The sequence below is a fragment of the Mustelus asterias genome, unplaced genomic scaffold, assembly GCF_964213995.1.
Source record: "Mustelus asterias unplaced genomic scaffold, sMusAst1.hap1.1 HAP1_SCAFFOLD_448, whole genome shotgun sequence".
NCBI classification, from domain to species: domain Eukaryota; kingdom Metazoa; phylum Chordata; class Chondrichthyes; order Carcharhiniformes; family Triakidae; genus Mustelus; species Mustelus asterias.
This window is the reverse complement of record NW_027590401.1, coordinates 321,601-344,971: the sequence shown is the minus strand read 5'-3', so window position 1 is coordinate 344,971 and position 23,371 is coordinate 321,601. Positions and strand designations below refer to the sequence as shown.

General features: G+C 48.7%; 1 protein-coding gene across 1 annotated transcript in view; it reads left to right on the top strand.

Moving 5' to 3' along the window:
- Nucleotides 1–23,371, top strand: part of LOC144486752 (uncharacterized) — a gene marked incomplete at its 5' end in the record, with an annotated part of 241,995 nt that overhangs the window by 4,046 nt on the left and 214,578 nt on the right. Inside the window, 2 exons of the mRNA XM_078204779.1 lie at nucleotides 4,293–4,455; nucleotides 4,549–4,713. Of these exons, the coding sequence (XP_078060905.1) occupies nucleotides 4,293–4,455; nucleotides 4,549–4,713 (328 nt within the window). The remainder of the gene's footprint in view (nucleotides 1–4,292; nucleotides 4,456–4,548; nucleotides 4,714–23,371) is intronic.

The following is a 23,371-nucleotide window of genomic DNA, read 5'->3' as shown; positions in this document are numbered from 1 at the left end:
TCACAGCCCCTGGTAACGTTGAGAGGCTGCAGCAGTGCGATCTGCAAGGGCTTTGTGCACATCCTTCAGCCTGAAGTGAGCTGTGGTGCGAGGGCCCAGCAGCACTGCAGGACCCGAGGTCAGTGCTGAGACCCGGGTTCGTGCTGCTGAACAAACATCGCAGATCGTGCATAGCAACAGCCCCCCCTCCCCCCCACACACTCGCAGAGCCGCCACCGACCTGGGACAGCAAAATGGCCGCAACAACAGGACACCCGTGAGTAGCGGAGGCCGTCGGATGCCATGCGCTTTCCTCCTCGCCGACCCTCACTGATGAAGCGCCTGATTCAGACTTTTATTCAGCAGGTCCATTACGGCGCGGTTCCGGATCGGCAAACGCGGTGGTAAAGGGGAAAATGCTGATAAAGTTGGGCGGGCAGTTCATTCATTCAATTTAAATTCATGCAAATGCATTTAAATCGCTGTTGCGCCCGTTTTGGGCGCAAAGTGGATTGCTGCCATTCCCGGGTTTTGGTAAAGTGGCAATCTGCACGGACACGGGTGTGGATCGCGATAATGGCCTCTCACCCGACTTTACCACGTTTTCGCAAAAATAGGGCCCTCTGTTTCTGATATTGTTACTCTAATTTCTCTAAAGCCTTCACATCTCCAAGATTGATCCACTTTTAGAAAATAAACTGTCTCCAACTTGTTAGATCTATCTTTTCGAGGCTGGTAAATCTGAGGAGACATTTTGATTAAATCTCCCTCTACACTGTCCCCATTGAATACTCCCAGGACAGGTACAGTATTGGGTTCGGTACAGTGTAAAACTCTCTCTGGACAGGGTTTGATGCAGAGTTAAGCTCCCTCTACACTGTCGCCAGGATAGATAGAGCACGGGTATAGATCTGTAAATCTCCATCTACATTGTCTCCAACATCTTTCCCAGCACAGGTAAAAGACAGTGTTAGACACAGTCTAATTTTCCTTCCATACCATCCCCATCAAACACTCCCAGGACAGGTACAGCACAGGGTTAGATACAGAGTAAAGCTCCCTCTACACCGTCCCCATCAAACACTCCCAGGACAGGTACAGCACGGGGTCAGATACAGAGTAAAGCTCCCTCTACACCGTCCCCATCAAACACTCCCAGGAAAGGTTCAGCTCAGGGTTAGATACTATGGAACTATAATCAGGGCCTAGTTTTAAGGCTGATTAAATTGGATATCCTAAATTAAAGAATTGGGCATATTAAAATCAAACACAGTCAAACCTCGGCAGGCCAGACTTGACGAAACTCAAATATAGAAGACACAGGAACATGTCTGGGCCTGGCCCATCAATCACCCATCAAAGATCATTGCACTCTACTGAGACTCAGCAAGATATCATCACACCCCATTGAAATGCACCAGCCTATTGTTCGAAGCCCAGATCAGGCCAGGCTTTCTGTCATCTAGAGTTCCTGCAGTTACCTTATCTGACAACAGGTTATATGTAAGCAACACCATGCAGATGGACACCTGGGGTGGGCCCCAGTGTCCTGTCAGGCAGATGTCAAGAAACCACTGGATATTGGGACCCCCTCCCAGGACCTCATTGGTCGGAAGCCAGAGAAGTTCGTAGAAAGGCGGAGAGGAAAGTGGACAAACCAGCACAGTGAAGACTCAACGAGGGAGGCAACCTTGACCATTCGGAAGACTGACCAGAGAAGGAAGAAAGGAAGAAGCTGCCATTGAGACTCACCTTCGTGACGATGGACCAGAGGGACTCAGAGAATCGAGCCTATAGTTTAACCAAACCATTTTTGCATGTAGCATACTTGAATGTGGGGTATCCTCTTGTTTTATGTGGGTAAATTAAGGGTTAATAGTATTATTATTATTAATAAACTTATTGAACCTTTACTTGTGTTTGTCCTTTGTCCATCTTGCAAATAAGGGCACCGGAATAAAACTTTTGAGTAAGTAAACTGGTCGAAAGTATCTGAGAATTAACAGGTACAACAATACACGGTATTATTGGGGCGGCACGGTAGCACAGTGGTTAGCCCTGCTGCTTCACAGCTCCAGGGACCTGGGTTCGATTCCCGGCTTGGGTCACTGTCTGTGTGGAGTTTGCACATTCTCCTCGTGTCTGCGTGGGTTTCCTCCGGGTGCTCCGGTTTCCTCCCACAGTCCAAAGATGTGCGGGTTAGGTTGATTGGCCATGCTAAAAATTCCCCTTAGTGTCCTGAGATGCGTAGGTTAGAGGGATTAGTGGGTAAATATATAGGGATATGGGGGTAGGGCCTGGGTGGGATTGTGGTCGGTGCAGACTCGATGGGCCGAATGGCCTCTTTCTGTACTGTAGGGTTTCTATGGATTTCTATGATTATCCTAGCTAGTCCCCCTGACACTAAGGGGCAATTGCGCATGGCCAATCCACCTAACCCGCACATCTTTTTGGACTGTGGGAGGAAACTGGAGCACCCGGAGGAAACCCACGCAGACATGGGGAGAATGTGCAAACTCCACTCAGGCAGTGACCCAAGCCAGGAATCGAACCGGGTCCCTGGCACTGTGAGGCAGCAGTGCTAACCACTGTGCCACCGTGCCGCCCATCCTCATCAATTGTCTCTACCAGACTCTTTTGGTGATGTGGTGACCAGAACTGTACACTGTACTCTATTTGTGCTCTAACAATTGTTTTATACAATTAGAGAAACATCTCCTTCCTCTTCTAATCTGTCTCGGGGGCAGGGAATTCATATGGTGTTCGTGGAAGTGGAAATGACTAGGGTTGGGAAGCATTTTCCGATCGGGGCCATTGTGATCTCCTGGACTCGTTTCGATCGCCTCAGGGGGTCGGAGAGGAATTTCCCAGATTTTTTTTCCCCATATTGGCCCTGGGGTTTTTCACTCTGGGTTTTCGCCTCTCCCTGGAGATCACATGGTCTGGAATGGGGGGGTGGGGGTGAGTTAATAGGTTGTAATGAACAAAGCATCGTAGCTGTGAGGGACAGCTCGGTGGATAGGATATTGGTATGTAGATAGGCTGGAAAATTGGGCGGGGATCCTGGATTCAGGATTCAATCCTGGACCGGGGAGCGGCGCGGGCTTGGGGGGCCGAATGGCCTGTTCCTGTGCTGTATTGTTCTTTGTTCTTTGTTCTTTAATCATGTCCTTGATCAATAAAGAAAAATCTCTACAGCATCATCTTGAGCACCTTATTTTCCTGTCACGCTATTGTCAGCAATCAGTGGACATATACTCCAAGATCCCTCTGCTCCACCACTCACCTCAATATCCACCATTCATTGTGTGTTCTCCATCCAGTGTTTGTCCTCCCAAAACCCATTCCCTCACACTTCTCCACATTGAGTTCTATTGCTCACACATCTACCCACCTGACCAATCCATCGATATCTTCCTGCTGTTTACAGCTTTCTTCCTCACTATCAAGCGCATGAACAATTTTCATCTCTTCTGCAGACATCTTATTCATGTCCCCAACTTTTAATTCCATTTCATTGACACGACCACAAGAACACAAGGAACTCAGTACAGATCCCTCTGGAATACCACTGGGAATAACCTTCCAATCTCAATAACCACACTACCCACAACCCTTTGCTTCTGACATTGAGACAATTGGCATCCAACTCTCCTTCCAATTTCCTGACGAGTGAGTCTTGTTTGACCTTGTCAAAGCTCTTGCTAAAACCCTTGTGGACTATATCATATATGTTACCCTCATCAACTCTCCATGTTACTTTGCCAATCAATGTAATCAAGTTATTGAGACTTGACTTATTTGAACAAATCCATTCTGACTCAAATTTATTTAAACCTTCCCAAATGATGATTTCTATTATTTCACAGCATTATTTCCCATTATTTTCCCACCACAGACATGAGGCTGAATGCTCTGTAATTACTCCGGCTATCTCTTAATCAATGTCATTACTTTTCCAGCTCCACATCTATAGGCACAGTTGATGGGTGAAGATGCTTTGTGTCTTTGTTACATCTTCCCTTGCTTTCCTCAGCAGCCTCCGGTATGAATTGTCTCTGCCTGGGGACATATCCACTTTCAAGGGTGGTAAACATCTTCATATTTCCTCCCTCACTGAGCTAATCTCATTTAATATTTCACACACCTCTTCCTTAAAATAATGAAATAACAAAAATAAAATGCTGGAAATATACAGCAGGTCAGCCAGCATCTCTGGAAATAAACAGAGTTAATGTTTGGTGTTGTGATAACTCCTCTGCTCTGAAGATGGTTCGTCACAAAGGGTAACGTTATTCTGTTTCTCTCCGCAGAGGCTGCCTGACCAGCTGAGTATTTGCAGCCTCTTTTTATTTGGATTGCATCAGTACAGCGACGAACTGTGTGATTGTCCTTTCAGTCCTGGTAGTTCGACCATTCCTGAGACTGTTGTTCCAGTAAGGCGTTGCTCCACACACGCCACAGGCTGGTTAAGAGGTAATTTCAGACTCTGTTACATCAGATTGACATTGACTGTCCAACACAATTCACACTGGAGACACTTTTCAATCTTTCTATTCCTCATTTCAGGATCTCATCCCAGTCTGCGTGAAGGGATAGTAAAGAGGACAGTTTGTTTTCACTGGAGTGGAAACACCTGTCGCTGGCACCAAGAAATAAAGATCAAACGCTGCTCCAATTTCTTTGTTTATGAGTTGAAGAAGCCACCTGTCTGTTCCCTCGCTTACTGCACAGGTACATTGGTGTTTGGAAATGATGTAAAGAGAAAACTCTGGGATGTACCAGCTCAGCAGCTCAACTGACAAAGTTACACGAGAGCCTCTGTTTCGTAAGGGACTGACACTCAAAGTATAATTTTTAGCAAAGGGAAATGATTCAGACACTCTGATAGCCCGTTTGTCGCCCTTCACTCACTCACTAACCTTCCTGCACAAGGAGGGAAATTAAAATAATTAATTCTCAAGGAGTTGTGGAATAGACACTTTGAGAATGAAGATGTGATTGGGCATAGTCAACATGGATTAATCAATGGTGAATCACGTTTGACAAACATGTTGGAGGTTTGTGAGGATATTCCTAACATAATTGAGAAAAGTGGATGCAGTGTTCCTGGAGTTTCAGAAGGCTTTTAATCAGGTCAGCAATGGAAAGTTGGTCAACACAAATAAAGCGTTGGGATAGGAGGTAATATACTGGCATCGATTAAAGATTGGTTAACAGGCAGAAAGCAGAGTGGCAATAAACAGCTCATTCTGGCGTTAGCAGCCTCTGACCAGAGGGGACCACAAGGGGTGGGAAAAGGAATTGTAGTCCGGAAGTCAGTGTTGAGGGTAGTGAGGTATTGGAGAAGGTATCAAGGTCAAGGGTGGGTACCAGTAGACAGGGAGGTGGGTTGAAGTGTGTCTACTGCAATGCAAGGAGCATCCGAAACAAGGTAGATGAACTTGGGACGTGGATTGGTACTTGGGACTACGTCGTTGTGGCCATTACGGAGACATGGGTAGAACAAGGACAGGAATGGTTGCTGGACGTTCCGGGGTACAGATGTTTCAGTAACTATAGGGAAGCTGGTAAAAGAGGTGGAGGAGAAGCATTGTTAATCAGGGATAGTTTAACGGCTGCGGAAAGGCACTTCGAGGGGAATCTGCCTACTGAGGTAATATGGGCTGAAGTTAGAAATAGGAAAGGAGCGGTCACGTTGTTAGGAGTTTACTATAGGTCCCCAAATAGTAATAGAGATGTGGAGGAAGAAATTGCTAAGCAGATTATGGATATGTGTGGGGGTCACAGGGTAGTTGTCATGGGGGACTTTAACTTTCCAAATATTGATTGGAACCTTTGTCGGTCGAATAGTTCGGATGGGGCAGTTTTTGTGCAGTGTGTGTGTGGTGAACCATAGATGGTTACCACTATGGGTACTTGTACATATGTTACTCTTGTTACTGTTGGGGTTAGGGTTGGGGTGTTCCACCTGTTAGCATTGTTCTGTGGTACACTCCGTTTGGCTCCGCCTTCTTATAGGAGTATAAAGGTCACTGCTACTTCCTAGTGGCCCTTAGTCTGGGATAGTATTGTTAAGCAGTATGCTCTTTTCTTGTTGCGAATAAAAGCCTTTATTCCCGGGTATGACCTAGCCTCCCGAGTGAATTAATCGCGCATCAGTGTGCAGGAGGGTTTCCTGACACAATATGTGGATAGGCCGACAAGAGGTGGGGCCACATTGGATTTGGTACTGGGAAATGAACCGGGCCAAGTGTTAGATTTGGTTGTGGGAGAGCACTTTGGAGATCGTATCAACAATTCGGTGTCTTTTGTTATTGCAATGGACAGGGGTAGGGCCGTACGGCAGGGCAAGGTTTATAATTGGGGGAGAGGTAATTATGATGCAATTAGGCAAGAATTAGGGGGCATAAGATGGGAACAGGAACTGTCAGGGAAAGGCACTAATGAAAAGTGGAACTTTTTCAAGGAACAAATACTGAGTGTCCTTGATAGGTATGTCTCTGTCAGGCAGGGAGGAAATGGCCGAGTGAGGGAACCATGGTTCACAAAAGAGGTGGAATGTCTTGTGAAAAGGAAGAGGGAAGCTTATGTAGGGATGAGGAAACAAGGTTCAGATGGCTCGATTGAAGGTTACAAGTTAGCAAGGAATGAGCTGAAAAAGGGGCTTAGGAGAGCTAGGAAGGGGCATGAGAAGTCCTTGGCGGGTCGGATCAAGGAAAACCCCAAGGCTTTTTACTCTTATGTGAGGAATAAAAGAATGACCAGGGTGAGGTTAGGGCCGGTCAAGGACAGTAGTGGGAACTTGTGTATGGAGTCAGTAGAGATAGGAGAGGTGATGAATGAATACTTTTCTTCAGGGTTCACCAAGGAGAGGGGCCATATTTTTGAGGAAGAGAAGGTGTGACAGGCTAATAGGCTGGAGGAAGTAGATGTTCAGAGGGAGGATGTACTAGCAGTTTTGAATAAACTGAAGCTCGATAAGTCCCCTGGGCCTGATGAAATATATCCTTGGATTCTTTGGGAGGCAAGGGATGAGATTGCAGAGCCTTTGGCTTTGATCTTTGGGTCCTCACTGTCCACGGGGATGGTGCCAGAGGACCGGAGAGTGGCGAATGTTGTTCCTCTGTTTAAGAAAAGATATAGAAATGACCCTGGTAATTATAGGCCGGTTAGTCTTACTTCGGTGGTTGGTAAGTTGATGGAAAAGGTCCTTCGGGATGGGATTTACGACCATTTAGAAAGATGCGGATTAATCCGGGATAGTCAGCACGGATTCGTGAAGGGCAAGTCGTGTCTCACAAATTTGATAGAATCTTTTGAGGAGGTAACTAAGTGTGTTGATGAAGGTAGGGCAGTTGATGTCATATACGTGGATTTTAGTAAGGCGTTTGATAAGGTCCCCCATGGTCGGCTTTGATGAAAGTAAGGAGGTGTGGGATAGAGAGAAAGTTGGCCAATTGGATAGGTAACTGGCTATCGTACTCCCCGAGTTGGAGATCTCTACTGCCTCCCGAAGATACACAAGGCAAACACACCCGGCTGTCCCATCGTATCGGGCAATGGGACTCTGTGCGAGAACCTCTCCGGCTATGTCGAGGGCATCCTGAAACCCATTGTACAAAGAACCCCCAGCTTTTGTCGCGACACTACGGACTTCCTACAGAAACTCAAAGCACATGGAGCAGTTGAACCAGGAGCACTCCTCGTTACAATGGATGTCTCGGCACTCTACACCAGCATCCCTCACGATGATGGCATTGCTGCAACAGCCTCAGTACTCAACGCCGACAACTGCCAGTTTCCAGATGCAATTTTACAACTCATCTGCTTCATTCTGGACCACAATGTCTTCACCTTCAACAACCAGTTCTTCATCCAGACACACGAAACAGCCACGGGGACCAAATTTGCACCTCAATATGCCAACTTCTTCATGCACAGGTTCGAACAAGACTTCTTCACCGCACAGGACCTTCAACCGATGCTATACACTAGATACATCGATGACATTTTCTTCCTTTGGAGTCATGGTGAGCAATCACTGAAACAACTATATGATGGCATCAACAAGCTCCATCCCACCATCAGACTCACCATGGACTACTCTCCGGAATTGGTTGCATTCTTGGACACACGCATCTCCATTAAGGACGGTCACCTCAGCACCTCACTGTACCGCAAGCCCACGGATAACCTCATGATGCTCCACTTCTCCAGCTTCCACCCTAAACACGTTCAAGAAGCCATCCCCTACGGACAAGCCCTCCGTATACACAGGATCTGCTTGGATGAGGCGGATCACAACAGACACCTCCAGAGGCTGAAAGATGCCGTCATAAGAACAGGATATGGCGTTCGACTCATCGATCGACAGTTCCGACGCGCCACAGCAAAAAACCGCACCGACCTCCTCAGAAGACAAACACGGGACCCGGTGGACAGAGTACCCTTCGTTGTCCAGTACTTCCCCGGAGCGGAGAAGCTACGGCATCTCCTCCAGAGCCTTCAACATGTCATTGATGAAGACGAACATCTCGCCAAGGCCATCCCCACACCCCCACTTCTTGCCTTCAAACAACCGCACAACCTCAAACAGACCATTGTCCGCAGCAAACTAACCAGCCTTCAGGAAAACAGTGACCACGACACCACACAACCCTGCCACAGCAACCTCTGCAAGACGTGCCGGATCATCGACATGGATGCCATCATCTCATGTGAGAACACCGTCTACCAGGTACACGGTACCTACTCTTGCAACTCGGCCAACGTTGTCTACCTGATACGCTGCAGGAAAGGATGTCCCGAGGCATGGTACATTGGGGAAACCATGCAGACGTTACGACAACGGATGAATGAACACCGCTCGACAATCACCAGGCAAGACTGTTCTCTTCCTGTGGGGGAGCACTTCAGCGGTCACGTGCATTCAGCCTCTGATCTTCGGGTAAGCGTTCTCCAAGGCGGCCTTCACGGCACACGACAGCGCAGAGTTGCTGAGCAGAAACTGATAGTCAAGTTCCGCACACATGAGGACGGCCGAAACGGGGATGTTGGGTTTCTGTCACACTATCAGCAACCCCCACAGCTTGCCTCCTGGACTTGCAGAATCTCACTGGCTGTCCTGTCTGGGGACAATACACGTCTCTTTTAACCTGTGCTTAATGCTCCCTCCACTCACATTGTCTGTATCTTTAAGACCTGGTTGGCTGTGGAGATTCGCATTCTAATCAGTATTCTGTAACTTGATTTTGTGTCTCTGTGCCCTGTTTGAGAGCAGATTTCCACTCCATCTGACGAAGGAGCAGCGCTCCGAAAGCTAATGGCATTTGCTACCAAATAAACCTGTTGGACTTTAACCTGGTGTTGTTAAAACTCTGACTGTGTTTACCCGAGTCCAACGCCTGCCTCTCCACATCAGACACTCCCAGGCCAGGTACAGCACAGGGCTAGATACAGAGTAAAGCTCCCTCTACACTGTCCCCATCAAACACTTGGGACACGGTGGACAGAGTACCCTTTGTCGTCCAGTACTTCCCCGGAGCGGAGAAGCTACGACATCTCCTCCGGAGCCTTCAACATGTCATTGATGAAGACGAACATCTCGCCAAGGCCATCCCCACACCCCCACTTCTTGCCTCCAAACAACCGCACAACCTCAAACAGACCATTGTCCGCAGCAAACTACCCAGCCTTCAGGAGAACAGTGACCACGGCACCACACAACCCTGCCACAGCAACCTCTGCAAGACGTGCCGGATCATCGACACAGATGCCATCATCCCACGTCAGAACACCATCTACCAGGTACACGGCACCTACTCTTGCAACTCGGCCAACGTTGTCTACCTGATTCGCTGCAGGATAGGATGTCCCGAGGCATGGTACATTGGGGAAACCATGCAGACGTTACGACAACGGATGAATGAACACCGCTCGACAATCACCAGGCAAGACTGTTCTCTTCCTGTTGGGGAGCACTTCAGCGGTCACGGGCATTCAGCCTCTGATCTCCGGGTAAGCCGTCTCCAAGGCGGCCTTCACGACACACGACAGCGCAGAGTCACTGAGCAGAGACTGATAGCCAGGTTCCGCACACATGAGGACGGCCTCAACCGGGATATTGGGTTCATGTCACACTATCTGTAACCCCCACAGCTTGCCTGGATGTGCAAAATCTCACTAACTGTCCTGTCTGGAGACAATACACATCTCTTTAACCTGTGCTTAATGCTCCCTCCACTCACATTGTCTGTACCTTTAAGACTTGATTAGCTGTAAAGACTCACATTCCAATCATTATTCATGTAAATTGAATTTGTGTCTTTGTGCCCTGTTTGTGATCAGAACTCCCACCCACCTGACGAAGGAACAGCCTGTTCCGAAAGCTAGTGGCTTTTGCTATCAAATAAACCTGTTGGACTTTAACCTGGTGTTGTTAGACTTCTTACCCCATCAAACACTCCCAGGACAGTTACATCACAGGGCTAGGTGCAGAGTAAAGCTCCCTCCACACTGTCCCTGTCAAACATGCCCAGGACAGGGTATACTACAGGTCCCCCAACAGCCCAAGGGAAGTGGAAGAACGGATATGTCAGGAGATACTGGATGGGTGCAGGAAAAATAGGGTTGTTGTAGTGGGAGACTTCAATTTCCCTGGTATAGACTGGAAATCGCTGAGAGCTGGGACTCTGAATGGGGAGGAATTTGTAAAATGCGTACAGGAGGGTTCTTTGGAACAATATGTAGATAGCCCGACGAGAGAGGGGGCTATACTGGACCTAGTACTGGGGAATGAGCCCGGTCAGGTCTTCAAAGTTTTGGTAGGGGAACATGTGGCAAATAGTGACCACAATTCTGTTAGCTTTAGGGTAGTGATAGAAAAGGATGAGTGGTGTCCCAAGGGTAATGTGTTGGATTGGGGGAAGGCTAACTTTAGTGGGATGAGGCAGAAATTGGCAGCTCTTGATTGGGAGAGGCTGTTTGAGGGTAAATCCACATCTGGCATGTGGGAGTCTTTTAAGGATCAGTTGTTAGGGCTGCAGGACAGGCATGTGCCTGTAAAAAGAAGGATAGGAAGGGTAGGATTCGAGAACCGTGGATAACCAGGGAAATTGAGGGACTGGTCAAAAAGAAAAGAGAGGCGTATGTTAGGTCCAGGCAGCTAAAAACGGAGGGAGCTCTGGAGGAGTACAAAGAAAGTAGGAAAGAACTCAAACGGGGAATTAGAAGGGCAAAAAGGGGTCACGAAATGTCCTTGGCAGACAGGATTAAGGAGAATCCCAAGGCATTTTATTCCTACGTTAGGAACAAAAGGGTTGTCAGGGAAAAAATCGGACCTCTCAGGGACAAAAGTGGGGAATTATGCTTGGAGCCCAAAGAAGTAGGGGAGATCCGAAATGAATACTTTGCGTCGGTATTCACAAAGGAGAGGGATGTGTTGACTGGGAGTGTCTCGGAGGGGAGTGTTGAACCGTTGGAGAAAATCTCCATTACAAGGGAGGAAGTGTTAGGTTTGTTAGAGAATATAAAGACTGACAAATCCCCAGGGCCTGATGGAATCTATCCAAGGCTGCTCAGGGAGACGAGAGATGAAATCGCTGGGCCTCTGACGCAAATCTTTGCTTGTCACTGGACGCAGGTGAGGTCCCAGAGGATTGGAGGATAGCTAATGTGGTCCCGTTATTTAAGAAGGGTAGGAAGGATAACCCAGGTAATTATAGGCTGGTGAGCTTGACGTCCGTGGAGGGGAAGTTGTTGGAGAAGATTCTTAGAGATAGGATGTAGAACATAGAACATAGAACAGTACAGCACAGAACAGGCCCTTCGGCCCACGTTGTTGTGCCGAGCTTTGTCTGAAACCCAGATCAAGCTATTTCCTCCCTATCATCCCGAAGTATGGGCGGCACGGTAGCACAGTGGTTAGCACTGCTGCTTCACAGCTCCAGGGTCCTGGGTTCGATTCCCAGCTCGGGTCACTGTCTGTGTGGAGTTTGCACATTCTCCTCATGTCTGCGTGGGTTTCCTCTGGGTGCTCCGGTTTCCTCCCACAGTCCAAAGATGTGCGGGTTGGGTTGATTGGCCAGGTTAAAAATTGCCCCTTCGAGTCCTGAGATGTGTAGGTTAGAGGGATTAGTGGGTAAATATGTGGGGGTAGGGCCTGGTTGGGATTGTGGTCGGTGCAGACTCGATGGGCCGAATGGCCTCCTTCTGCACTGTAGGGTTTCTATGATTCTATGAAGTACTCCATGTGCCTATCCAATAGCTTCTTAAATGTTCCTAAAGTTTCTGACTCCACTATCCCTGCAGGCAGTCCATTCCACACCCCAACCACTCTCTGAGTAAAAAACCTACCTCGGACATCCTTCCTATATCTCCCACCATGAACCCTATAGTTATGCCCCCGAGTTACCACTCCATTCACCCGACGAAATAGTCTATGAACGTTCACTCTATCTATCCCCCTCATCATCTTATAAACCTCTATCAAGTCTCCTCTCAACCTCCTCCGCTCCAAAGAGAAAAGCCCAAGTTCCCTCAACCTTTGGAGGGCCGAAGGGCCTGTTTCCTGTGCTGTACTGTTCTCAGTTCTTTCCTCATAAGACCCACCCTCCAAACCAGGCAGCATCCTGGTAAATCTCCTTTGCACTCTTTCCAGTGTCTCCACATCCTTCTTATAGTGAGGTGACCAGAACTGCACACAATATTCCAAATGTGGTCTCACCAAGGTCCTGTACAGTTGCAGCATAACCCCACGGCTCTTAAACTCAATCCCCCTGTTAATGAATGCCAACACACTATAGGCCTTCTTCACGGCTCTATCCACTTGAGTGGCAACCTTCAGAGATCTATGGATATGAACCCCAAGATCTCTCTGTTCCTCCACATTCTTCAGAACCCTACCTTTGACCCTGTAATCCACATTTAAATTTGTCCTACCAAAATGAATCACCTCGCATTTGTCAGGGTTAAACTCCATTTGCCATTTTTCAGCCCAGCTCTGCATCTTATCTATATCTCTTTGCAGCCTACAACAGCCCTCCACCTCATCCACTACTCCACCAATCTTGGTGTCATCAGCAAATTTACTGATCCACCCTTCAGCCCCCTCCTCCAAGTCATTTATAAAAATGACAAATAGCAGAGGACCAAGCACTGATCCCTGTGGCACTCCGCTGGTAACCGGTTTCCAGTCCGAAAATTTTCCATCCACCACCACCCTCTGTCTTCTGTTAGATCATAGAAATCATAGAAACCCTACAGTACAGAAAGAGGCCATTCGGCCCATCGAGTCTGCACCGACCACAATCCCACCCAGGTCCTACCCCCATATCCCTACATATTTACCCGCTAATCCCTCTAACCTATGCATCTCAGGACACTAAGGGCAATTTAATCATGGCCAATCAACCTAACCCGCACATCTTTGGAATGTGGGAGGAAACCGGAGCACCCGGAGGAAACCCACGCAAACATGAGGAGAATGTGCAAACTCCACACAGACAGTGACCTAAGCCGGGAATCGAACCCAGGTCCCTGGAGCTGTGAAGCAGCAGTGCTAACCACTGTGCTACCGTGCCGCCCATATGATGTGGAGATGCCGGCGTTGGACTATTTGCGACCAAATAAACCTGTTGGACTTTAACCTGGTGTTGTGAGACTTCTTACTTCTGTTAGATAGCCAGTTACCTACCCAATTGGCCAAACTTCCCTCTATCCCACACATCCTTACTTTCTTCATAAGCCGACCATGGGAGACTTTATCAAACGCCTTACTAAAATCCATGTATATGACATCAACTGCACTACCTTCATCTACATACTTAGTTACCTCCTCAAAAAATTCTATCAAATTTGTGAGGCAAGACTTGCCCTTCACAAATCCGTGCTGACTATCCCGGATTAAGCTGCATCTTTCTAAATGGTCGTAAATCCTATCCCTGAGGACCTTTTCCATCAACTTACCGACCACCGAAGTAAGACTAACCGGCCTATAATTACCAGGGTCATTTCTATTCCCTTTCTTAAACAGAGGAACCACATTCGCCAATCTCCAGTCCTCTGGCACCACCCCCGTGGACAGTGAGGACGCAAAGATCAATGCCAAAGGCTCTGCTATCTCATCCCTTGCCTCCCAAAGGTTCCTAGGATATATTTCATCAGGCCCAGGGGACTTATCAACTTTCAGTTTATTCAAAATTGCTAGTACATCTTCCCTCCGAACATCTACTTCCTCCAGCCTATCAGCCTGTGACACCCTCTCTTCCTCAAAAACATGGCCCTCTCCTTGGTGAACACTGAAGAAAAGTATTCATTCATCACCTCTCCTATCTCTTCTGACTCCATGCACAAATTCCCACTGCCGTCCTTGACCGGCCCCAACCTCACCCTGGTCATTCTTTTATTCCTCACATAAGAGTAAAAAGCCTTGGGGTTTTCCTTGATCCGACCCGCCAAGGACTTCTCATGCCCCCTCCTAGCTCTCCTAAGCCCCTTTTTCAGCTCATTTCTTGCTAACTTGTAACCCTCCATCGAGCCAACTGAACCTTGTTTTCTCAACCTTACACATGCTTCCTTCTTCCTCTTGACAAGACATTCCACCTCTTTTGTGAACCATGGTTCCCTCACTCGGCCATTTCCTCTCTGCCTGGCAGGGACATACCTATCAAGGACACGCAGTATTTGTTCCTTGAAAAAGTTCCACTTTTCATTAGTGCCTTTCCCTGACAATTTTTGTTCCCATCCTATGCTTCCTAATTCCTGCCTCATTGCATCATAATGACCTCTCCCCCAATTGTAAACTATGCCCTGCCACATGGCCCTCTCCCTCTCCATTGCAATAACAAAAGACACCGAATTGTGGTCACTCCTGTCCTTGTTCTACCCATGTCTCCGTAATGGCCACAACATCGTAGTCCCAAGTGCCAATCCACGCCCCAAGTTCACCTACCTTATTTTGGATGCTCCTTGCATTGAAGTAGACACACTTCAACCCACCTTCTTGTCTGCTGGTACCCACCTTTGACCATGATACCCTTCCCAGTACCTCACTACACTCACTGACCTCCGGACTACAACTCCTTTTCCCATCCCCCTGACAAATTGGTTTAAACCCCCCCGAAGAGCTGTAGCAAATTTCCCTCCCAGGATATTGATGCCCTTCTGGTTCAGGTGTACCCCGTCCTGTTGGTACAGGTCCCACCTTCCCCAGAAAGTGTTCCAAAGTGCTCTCCCACAACCAAATCCAACACTTGGCCCGGTTCATTTCCCATTACCAAATCCAATGTGGCCCCACCTCTTGTCGGCTTATCCACATATTGTGTCAGGAACCCCTCCTGCACACACTGCACAAAAACTGCCCCATCCAAACTATTCGACCTATGAAGGCTCCAATCAATATTTGGAAAGTTAAAGTCCCCCATGACAACTACCCTGTGACCCCCACACCTATCCATAATCTGCTTAGCAATTTCTTGCTCCACATCTCTATTACTATTTGGGGGCCTATAGTAAACTCCTAACAACGTGACCGCTCCTTTCCTATTCCTAACCTCAGCCCATATTACCTCTGTAGGCAGATCCCCTTCGAAATGCCTTTCTGCAGCCGTTACACTCTCCTTGATTAACAGTGCCACTCCTCCACCTCTTTTACCAGCTACCCTACACTTACTGAAACACCTATACCCCGGAACCTCCAACAACCATTCCTGTCCTTGTTCTACCCATGTCTCCGTAATGGCCACAACATCGTAGTCCCAAGTGCCAATCCACGCCCCAAGTTCACCTACCTTATTTTGGATGCTCCTTGCATTGAAGTAGACACACTTCAACCCACCTTCTTGTCTGCTGGTACCCACCTTTGACCATGATACCCTTCCCAGTACCTCACTACACTCACTGACCTCCGGACTACAACTCCTTTTCCCATCCCCTTGACAAATTGGTTTAAACCCCCCCGAAGAGCTGTAGCAAATTTCCCTCCCAGGATATTGGTGCCCTTCTGGTTCAGGTGTACCCCGTCCTGTTGGTACAGGTCCCACCTTCCCCAGAAAGTGTTCCAATTATCCACATAGCTGAAACCCTCCCTCCTACACCATCCCTGCATCCATGTGTTTAACTGCACTCTCTCCCTGTTCCTCAACTCGCTATCCCGTTGGACCGGCAACATACCAGAGATGACAACCTGTTTTGTCCCGGCTCTCAGCTTCCACCCTAGCTCCCTGAATTCCTGTTTTAAATCCCCGTCCCCTCTCTTACCTATGTCTTTGGTGCCGGCGTGCACCACGACTTGTGACTGTTCCCCCTCCCCCTTTAGAATCCTGAAGACACGGTCGGAGATGTCACGGACCCTGGCATCCGGGAGGCAACATACCATCCGTGAGTCTCTCTTGTTGCCACAGAACCTCCTATCTATCCCTCTAACAAACGAGTCCCCAATAACTATAGCTCTACCGCTCTCTTAAATATATGCGCATTTAGAAAGGAATAAACTCATTCACGATAGTCAGCATGGTTTTGTGAGAGGGAGGTCATGCCTCACTAACCTGGTGGAGTTTTTTGAAGAAGTGACCAGAATGGTTGATGAGGGAAGGGCCGTGGATGTCGTCTATATGGACTTTAGTAAAGCGTTTGACAAAGTCCCTCATGGTAGGCTGGTGAAAAAGGTTGGATCTCATGGGATAAAGGGGGAGGTGGCTAGATGGGTGGAGAACTGGCTTGGTCACAGAAAGCAGAGGGTGGTAGTGGAAGGGTCTTTTTCCGGCTGGAGGCCTGTGACTAGTGGTGTTCCGCAGGGCTCTGTATTGGGACCTCTGCTGTTTGTGATTTATATAAACGATCTGGAAGAAGGTGTAACTGGGGTGATCAGTAAGTTTGCGGATGACACAAAATTGGCAGGACTTGCAGATAGTGAGGAGCATTGTCAGAAGCTACAGAAGGATATAGATAGGCTGGAAATTGGGCAAAGAAATGGCAGTTGGAGTTCAATCCTGATGAATGCGAAGTGATGCATTTTGGTAGAAATAATGTAGGGAGGAGCTATACGATAAATGGCAGAACCATAAAGGGTGTAGATACGCAGAGGGACCTGGGTGTGCAAGTCCACAGGTCCTTGAAGGTGACATCACAGGTGGAGAAGGTGGTGAAGAAGGCCTATGGCATGCTTGCCTTTATAGGACGGGGCATAGAGTATAAAAGTTGGGGTCTGATGTTGCAGATGTATAGAACGTTAGTTCGGCCGCATTTGGAATACTGCGTCCAGTTCTGGTCGCCACACTACCAGAAGGACGTGGAGGCTTTGGAGAGAGTACAGAGGAGGTTTACCAGGATGTTGCCTGGTATGGAGGGGCTTAGTTATGAGGAAAGCTTGGGTAAACTGGGGTTGTTCTCCCTGGAAAGACGGAGGATGAGGGGAGACTTAATAGAGGTGTATAAAATTATGAAAGGCATAGATAGGGTGAACGGTGGGAAGCTTTTCCCCAGGTCGGTGGTGACGTTCACGAGGGGTCATAGGTTCAAGGTGAAGGGGGGGAGGTTTAACACAGATATCAGACGGACATATTTTACACAGAGGGTGGTGGGGGCCTGGAATGCGCTGCCAGGCAAGGTGGTGGAGGCAGACACACTGGGAACGTTTAAGACTTATCTAGATAGCCATATGAACGGAGTGGGAATGGAGTGATACAAAAGAATGGTCTAGTTTGGACCAGGGAGCGGCACGGGCTTGGAGGGCCGAAGGGCCTGTTCCTGTGCTGTATTGTTCTTTGTTCTTTGACAGGTAAAGCACAGGGTTAGATACAGAGTAAAGCTCCCTCTAAAGCTCAAGGTTAAACAGAGTTTGTAATATTCTCGGTTACCACAGCTTTCAGGGGTGTTTTCCATCTACCATCAATCAGGTGTTATGTCCATCAATCAAGCTTCATCTACAGTAAAGTTTATTTATTCGTCACAAGTAAAGCTTACATTAAGACTGAAATGAAGTTACTGTGAAATTCCTTTAGTTGCCACAGCCAGTTTGGGTCAATGCGCCTAACCAGCACGTCTTTCACAATGTGGAAGGAAACTGGAGCACCCGGAGGAAACCCACGCAGACACGGGGAGAATGTGCAAATTCCACACAGATAGTGACCCAAGCCAGGAACTGAACCCGGGTCCCTGGCGCTGTGAGGCAGCAGCGCTAAGCATTGTGCCACTGTGCCGTCCCATCTTCCGATGCTTCAGGTGACCAGATACGTTGACTGAGCAATTTGGTTCACAGAACGCAGTAGAACAGTACCTTTGACCCAAGTGAATACATTTTCATATTCCAGCTTGAGAAAGTGGAAAAACAAAATATTTATCCTCAACACAAGCAGGAAAAGGTGCAAGACCTCGAAAAACAGCTCACTACCGATTGCTATTGATTCACAGCTGGGTTAAGATCAATGTCTAACGAACAAGGAAATACAAACTTACTTTATTTTCCAGAAGCTTCATATCAGAGCAAAAATAAACTGCGCACCACAAAGTTTCAAAATATAGTAGCTGCAGGCCACAGGCTGAACCACTCAGTCACACTCACCCTCAGACCCTCACTCACTCACACACTCACCCTCAGAGACTCACCCTCAGACCCTCACTCACTCACTCACTCACTCACTCACTCACCCTCTCACACTCACTCACGCACTCACCCTCAGAGACTCACTCACTCACTCTCTCACACTCACCCTCAGACTCTCACCCTCAGACACTAACTCACTCACCCTCTCACACTCACCCTCAGACCCTCATTCACCCTCACTCGCTCACCGACACCCTCACTCACTCACTGACACAGCATCACTCACTCACTCACCCAACCCCAATCACTCATCCACAGCCTCACTCACTCACCCTCACTCATAGAATCATAGAATCCTACAGTGCAGAAGGAGGCCATTCAGCCCATCGAGTCTGCACTGACCACAATCCCACCCAGGTCCTATCCCCATAACCCCATGCATTTACCTTAGCTAATCCCCCTGACACTAAGGGGCAATTTAGCATGGCCAATCCACCTAACCCCGCACATCTTTGGAGTGTGGGAGGAAACCGGAGCACCCGGAGGAAACCCACGCAGACATGGGGAGAACGTGCAGACTCCACACAGACAGTCAACCCAAGGCCGGGAATCGAATCCAGGTCCCTCGCGCTGTGAGTTAGCAGTGCTAACCATTGTGTCACCCTCACACCCTCACTCACTCACCCACACTCACTCACTCACTCTACCCACACTCACCCTCACTCACACACCCTCATCCTCACCCACATCCACATCCTCACTCATCCACCATCTAAAGTTGCCACAGTCCCCGATGACCAGAGGTTGCTCTTGGCTTTGAGGGGGAGAGCTGACTGTTAGCAGTTTAACCTGAGGGTCACCACACCTCAGGCGAGGGGCAAGGTTGAGAAGGCTGAATAACCTCAGATGGTGCAGGAATTGAACACACGCTTTTGGCGTCGCTGTGCATCACAAACCAGTTCGCAAACTGAGCTAAACAGACCTACCTGATTCACCCATCTACACCCACCCTCACACACTCACCTACCCTAACTCAGTCACTCACCCATGCTCACCAACACACATTCTCACTCATTCATCCACAGTATTCGAATTGTTTGATTTGATTTTGATTTGATTTATTATTGTTACATGCATTAGCATACAATGAAAAGTATTGTTTCTTGCGCGCTATACAGACAGAGCATACCATTCATAGAGAAGGAAACGAGAGAATGTAGAATGTAGTGTTACAGTCATAGCTCGGGTGTAGAGCAATCACTCACTCACCCACAACTCACTTGCTCACCCACACACCCTCACTCACTTACTCACTCATCTGGATTCAGTTCACAATACATCAGGTGGGGAGCAGTGAGAGACCAAGAGAAGCCCACAGCGAGTCGTGAGGTCCAGAAATACCAGACATGGGAGGGCAGTGGGAGAGAAAGAGGCTGGGGCAGGGAAAGAGAGAGGTTGGGGGAAAGAGTGAGAGACTGGGGGAGAAGGAGAGAAAGAGGCTGGGGCAGGGAAAGAGAGAGGCTGGGGGAAAGAGTGAGAGACTGGGGGAGAGGGAGAGAAAGAGACAGGGGGAGGGGGAGAGGGAGAGATACTAGGGAGAGAGAGAGACTGGAGGAAGGGGGGAATGAAAGAGACCGGGGGAACGGGGAGAGAACAAGCTGGGGTGGGGGGAGAGAGACTGGGGTGAGGGAGAGAGACTGCAAGTGAGGAGAGGAACTGGAAGATGGGGAGAGAGGCAGGTGGGAGAGAGAGAGCGAGATTGTGAGAGACTGGGGGAGGGGGAAAAATACAGATTGGGGGAAGGGGAACGGGTGATGGGTGGTTGGGGGAGACACTGAGGGGAGAGAGAGACTGGTGGAGAAAGATTGGGGGTGAGAGAGAGAGTGAGACTGTGGGGGAAATGCAGAGAATGGGAGGGAGGAGAGAGTCTGGAGATGGGGAGAGAGGCTGGTGGGAGAGAGAGAGATTGTGGGGGAGAGAGAGAGAGTGTGGGGAGGGGGAAAAAGAGAGAGAGACTGGGTAAAGGGGAAGAAGGTAATGGGTGGATGGGAGAGAGACGATGGGGAAGGTGAGAGAGACTGGGGGAGTGGGAGAGAGAGACTGGGGGCAGGACAAGGGAGAGCCGGAGGGAGGGGAATCGAGACTCAGAGGAGAGAGATTGGGGGAGAGAGTGTGTGGTTGGGGTGAGAAAGAAAGAGGCTGGGGGAGGAGTAAAGAGAGACTGGGAGGAGATGGAGGAGAGACAGGGGGAGAGACGGTGGGGGGAAGAGAGAGATTGGGAGGAGAGAGAGATGGGGGTATGGGTAGGGGGAGGGAGAGATCAGGTGCTGGGATGAGAGAGATTAGGAGGAGTTAGAGACTGGAGAGGGGGAGAGAGGGGGAGGAGGGAAAGAAAGAAACTGTGGGGAGCTGGGAAGAGAGACTAGGGGAAAGAACATAGAACATAGAACAGTACAGCACAGAACAGGCCCTTCAGCCCACGATGTTGTGCCGAGCTTTATCTGAAACCAAGATCAAGCTATCCCACTCCCTATCATCCTGGTGTGCTCCATGTGCCTATCCAATAACCGCTTAAATGTTCCTAAAGTGTCTGACTCCACTATCACTGCAGGCAGTCCTAACCACTCTCTGCGTAAAGAACCTACCTCTGATATCCTTCCTGTATCTCCCACCATGAACCCTATAGTTATGCCCCCTTGTAATATCTCCATCCATCCGAGGAAATAGTCTTTGAACGTTCACTCTATCTATCCCCTTCATCATTTTATACACCTCTATTAAGTCTCCCCTCAGCCTCCTCCGCTCCAGAGAGAACAGCCCTAGCTCCCTCAACCTTTCCTCATAAGACCTACCCTCCAAACCAGGCAGCATCCTGGTAAATCTCCTCTGCACTCTTTCCAGCGCTTCTACATCCTTCTTATAGTGAGGTGACCAGAACTGCACACAATATTCCAAATGTGGTCTCACCAAGGTCCTGTACAGTTGCAGCATAACCCCACGGCTCTTAAACTCCAAACCCCTGATAATAAAAGCTAACACACTATAGGCCTTCTTCACAGCTCTATCCACTTGAGTGGCAACCTTTAGAGATCTGTGGATATGGACCCCAAGATCTCTCTGTTCCTCCACAGTCTTCAGAATCCTACCTTTGACCCTGTAATCCACATTTAAATTCGTCCTCCCAAAATGAATCACCTCACATTTATCAGGGTTAAACTCCATTTGCCATTTTTCAGCCCAGCTTTGCATCCTATCTATGTCTCTTTGCAGCCTACAACAGCCCTCCACCTCATCCACTACTCCACCAATCTTGATGTCATCAGCAAATTTACTGATCCAAACTTCAGCCCCATCCTCTAAGTCATTAATAAAAATCACAAAGAGCAGAGGACCAAGCATTGATCCCTGTGGCACTCCGCTAGCACTTCGTCTATGTTGGGGGTGATCTTGCTGCCACTCTGCATAGGGATCTGTGGCAGAGGGAGGGAAGGGGCCGATCGGGGCTGGCCACTGGGATGTGGGGGGCGGGGGGGAGGGGGGGGCGGGTCCTGTGGGCTGGGTGGTCAGGACAGCTGGGGGGAGGGGGGGTGGGGGTTGGGACTGCCAGAGTGGGGTGGTGTCGGGACTGGCCCAGAGACGTCCAGGAGGCCAGCAATCGGGGGGAGGGGGGTCGGGGGGGGGGGGAGGGCGGGAAGTGTTCGGGGGTGGGGGTGCGGGGGGGTGGTTGCAGGGGCAGCAATGCGGGTTTGCTGTGCTGGCCAGTGATCAGGAAGCCAGCAGTGCGGGGCTATCGCGCTTGCGCCGTGTCCGCTCTGATGGATCGGTGCTTGCGCGGTGGCCCACTCTGTACGATGCTGCTGGCCTCTCTAGCGGGAATAGGCTCTGCCCACTGATTTTCATCGTCAATCCCGCTCGTGCATTCTGCAGTGCTCAGAGCATTCATATGTAATTCCCGCTAAAAAAAACAGCGGGTTTTACTCCAGCTTTTACGCAAATATGGCACTTAGAATCTTTTTGGGAGAATCCTGGCCAATGTACTTCACAGTAAGAAGTTTAACAACACCAGGTTAAAATCCAACAGGTTTATTTGGTCATCAATTTGTTTGCGCACCACCACATCAATGTACTTCACACAGAGAGATAAAGTTCCACTAACCATTAGTGTCTGGAGTTCTGCATAGCAACGTTCCAATGAGACAGGGAAGTTATGGTAGGTTACAGGAACCATGGTGTACAAAGATTGTAATGAATCTAGTCAAGAAGAAAAGAAAAGCTTACAAAAGGTTCAGGGAGCTAGGTAATGTTAGAGACCTAGAAAAGTATACGGCTAATAGGAAGGAACTTAAGAAGGAAATTAGGAGAGCCAGAAGGGGTCATGAGAAGGCCTTGGCAGGCAGGATTAAGGAAAACCCCAAGGCATTCTACAAGTATGTGAAGAGCAAGAGGATAAGACGTGAAAGAATAGGACCTATCAAGTGTGACGGTGGGAAAGTTTGTATGGAACCGGAAGAAATAGCAGAGGTACTTAATGAATACTTTACTTCAGTATTCACTATGGAAAAGGATCTTGATGGTTGTAGTGCAGACTTGCAGCGGACTGAAAAGCTTGAGCGTGTAGATATTAAGAAAGAGGATGTGTTGGAGCTTTCGAAAAGCATCAAGTTAGATCAGTCGCCGGGACTGGATGAGATGTACCCCAGGCTACTGTGGGAGGTGAGGGAGGAGATTGCTGAGCCTCTGGCAATGATCTTTGCATCATCAATGGAGATGGGAGAGGTTCTGGAGGATTGGAGGATTGCGGATGTTTTTCCTTTATTCAAGAAAGGGAGTAGAGATAGCCCTGGAAAT